The sequence below is a fragment of the Dipteris shenzhenensis genome, chromosome 5 (assembly GCF_047967505.1).
Source record: "Dipteris shenzhenensis isolate YYH24624 ecotype China chromosome 5, Dip_SZ_1.0, whole genome shotgun sequence".
In the NCBI taxonomy this organism is placed as follows: Eukaryota; Viridiplantae; Streptophyta; class Polypodiopsida; order Gleicheniales; family Dipteridaceae; genus Dipteris; species Dipteris shenzhenensis.
In genome coordinates, this window is record NC_141600.1 from 19,161,369 (window position 1) to 19,164,484 (window position 3,116).

General features: G+C 45.4%; 1 protein-coding gene across 5 annotated transcripts; it reads right to left on the bottom strand.

Moving 5' to 3' along the window:
- Positions 1-746: 746 nt before the first annotated feature.
- On the bottom strand, positions 747-2,756 carry LOC147901713 (uncharacterized). Of its 5 annotated transcripts, none has more exons than XM_087374850.1 (5): positions 2,116-2,756; positions 1,845-1,942; positions 1,576-1,723; positions 1,358-1,480; positions 747-1,211 (listed from the first exon to the last, which is right to left on the bottom strand). In XM_087374850.1, exons 1-5 carry the CDS (start codon positions 2,534-2,536, stop codon positions 1,102-1,104), a joined length of 900 nt encoding a protein of 299 aa, XP_087230976.1. In that variant the 5' UTR covers positions 2,537-2,756; the 3' UTR covers positions 747-1,101. The 5 variants fall into 5 exon arrangements, with proteins under 5 accessions (XP_087230976.1, XP_087230978.1, XP_087230977.1 ...); XM_087374852.1 differs by having other exon boundaries at positions 750-1,211; positions 1,423-1,480; positions 1,809-1,942; XM_087374851.1 differs by having other exon boundaries at positions 750-1,211; positions 1,374-1,480; positions 1,809-1,942.
- Between the last annotated feature and the right edge of the window lie 360 nt (positions 2,757-3,116).

Sequence of the window (3,116 nt, forward strand, 5' to 3'; positions counted from 1 at the left end):
GAAACCAAATGAGGGGGTTTGTTAGGTTAGATGCCCTTTTGTCAAGTTTAGGATTACACGGAGCCAATGGCATGCTCAGGGGAGATGCACATCTTTCATGGATTACATGGAGCCAATGTCATGCATGCTCAGGGAAGATGCATATCTTTCAAATGGAGTAAAAACATCTCTTTCAAGGGGATTGTAAGGTGAGACCATTTGGCTTTTGCAAATATTGAACTCAATAGAGCAAAGCAACAATCTTAGTGGTTGTCAACTTGGGATTCGTAAGCAATGTTCGACAAGGGCATATCTTATTGACAACACTGGTAAAAATGTGCATTACAAGGAGTTTTGGTAAAGTTTTTCTCTACTCCTATAATGAAGATGTTGCAGGTCTTAATACCTGGCCCTTTCTAACATAACTCACGCAAGAAATTAAGCGATTTTTCAAACAATTGGAAAAATTTCTATAAAACTAAAGCATTGTTGATGCTTCAAGATCGCTTTGGGAGCATTTCATACTTTGTCCTACAATAAAGAAAGTATCTTTTTGTAAGATTTTGCGAATGCCCACTCGAATTTTTAAATAAAGAAAATTATTGTGATTATGTGTAGTATAAGAGAAAGTATTTCACAAAGTAGCCAAGATCTACCCCCTTATTATTATCCATCACCATTGGAGACATAGATTGAGAAATGAGACAAAAGACATCATGCTGCAGGCAAAGTAAAGAACTCGAAAACATCATGATTTAGGACAATAGTAGAAGGAAGCCTCCGAGTTGAAAGATTCATTCATAATTAGTAATAGGTTTCGTTATACATTTTCTATAGTCAAGTTGAACAAATGACAATGTAACTTCTAAGTTTCATCATGGATGCATCAAGTTTCAACCAAACGCTCACAAAGAGTCATCTCGTCCGGTTTTGAGATCACAAAAATTGTTGACCACGTTGTATTTTGCCCAAAAAATTTGCAAATTTATCTTTGACATCTCCAAACATGTGGACTCGAAGGTTTTTGGACTTTAAAAAGGTTCATTCTGGAACCTCCACTCGGCTGCCTTTGAAGCGTAATTTATTCAATCTGCCAGTAAATAGCATCAAAATCTGCAGGATCTACGAATTTGGTAATTTATTCGATTCTTCTTTTGGTCCTGTTTGGTGGAATGGATCAGCTTCCAGCATCAAAATTTGCAGGATCTCCGAAGAAACAGAACAACCTCTTGCTGCAAAACGCAATCGTCGTTTCAAGGAGATTAATGAAAATCGCGTACAGACTCTGATTCTGGGTGTCTCTACAACGCAAGTACAGGTGAAATTAAGAACACATTCACTTTTATTTCACACGAACGTCGGCGGTAGAAGGGCTTACGTAATACGGCCATTACCAACAGACAGAGAAGGACGCAACCCACTGCACTCGGAAAAAGGATGTACCACCACTGCAGGTGCTGGAATTTAGCGACATCGAGGAAGAGAAGTGGGAGCGCCGCCGCTGTTATTACCGCAAAGGTGCCAAGTGGTGTTACCATCTTCCCAAATGAAGCGCGAAAAATCAAACTTGCAGAAAGAGAGAGAGCAGAATCAAACCAGGCGGATGAACGGAACCCGTATACTGCATAAATGCCAGCGATGCAGCTAACGCAGCGCTGCGTGCAACCCAGCCAGGTCCGAAAAGGGCCAGAGCAGCAACTCCTATTGCTGCGCATCCCATGTGTGCAACGAAGATGTTATATTTCTGCAAGTCAAGATTGAACCCAAAAGTAAGCAAATGGACCGTATCACTCGAAACGAATTGCTTCTTGTTCCTAAATGAGGATTACTTTTGCAGCTGGAGTATTCGGAGCAACAAACAGCACCGTGCACACCGCTCCAAAGGGTGCGATCGTGAAGGTGAGCCCCATGGGCTGGAGCCACTTGTCCACAGCTGACATAATAGCCATGGCAACGAATGCACCTTCGAAAAGACAGGGTAATTAGAATAAATGGACAGGGGAGAACAGACATTGCAACGCGAGAGATCAGCAAGTTGAAACCCTCAAATCGGGAATATACAGATAGAGGCAAAAAGTCAAAGAGCAGCAATCAGAATTTGTGAGATCGAAGGGTAGCGAGGGAGATGGAACAAACCTGAGGAGGGCCAGAAGACGTCACTGAGGGGAGGGGGAGGGGAGGGGAGGGGGAAGGCGGAGGTGTTATTGGCTGCCGTTGAAGCTGAGGCCGGATGATGATCAAAGTGCCGATAATATTGACGAAGAGCAGGAGAGAACATTGTCATCTCATCGTTGTTGCGAAGCTTGAAGAAGGAAAAGGAAGAGCAAGAGGAGGAGCTGGCTATGGCCGCCGCGATCGCCAAGAGCTTGAAGGTAAGCTTGCAGCTAGGAGCTGAAGCGACGGAACACAACGTACGTCTAAAGTTCCGTCGCCCACCAACTCCGTCGGTTGGACCTTGCAACGTCTCTTGGAAGGATTCCTTTGGCCTCTTCACAGGGTTCTCTTTGGCCCATCGTAGAAGTTGCAAGGAGCAGCAGGAACTGGCTAAGGCTGCCATAGCTAAGAGTTTCGGTGTCGATGACGGAATTCAACTTACGTCCAGGGTCCTCAGGTTCCGTCGCCCACCAAAGTCTTGACTCTAGAGTCCTCGTTCAGGGTTCCCAAATCCGTTTAAGGATCCGTCGCCCAAAAAATCCGTCCACCGTTCCGTCGCCCACCAAATCCGTCCGGTCGGTTCTTTTTCGCCACTTCCCAAGGGCCCTTCCTAATGCCTAAAAGTCGTGCCTACCATAGGACTTTTCCAGGTCCCTCATCGCATGAATGATGACACAATGTGGTACTAAAACCATTTCATTATGGAGCACCATCGGTTTTCAGCATTCGCTCACTTGAGCTAGCTGCCCTCGTTCAATTACCTCAAGAAGACCCCTACTCCCTCTCAACCTAAGTCAGCACCTCATTCGTCCACTTGAGCTAGGTGCCCTCGTTCAATTCCCTCAAGAAGACCCCTACTGCCTGTCAGCCTAAGCCACCACGGCGTCAATGGCCATGTGTGTGTGAGTCAGAGAAGGGGAGGGAAGGGGGGGCGGGGGAGAGGGGGGTCCAACAAACAAATTAAGTGAAGAACCCCTCGCTTT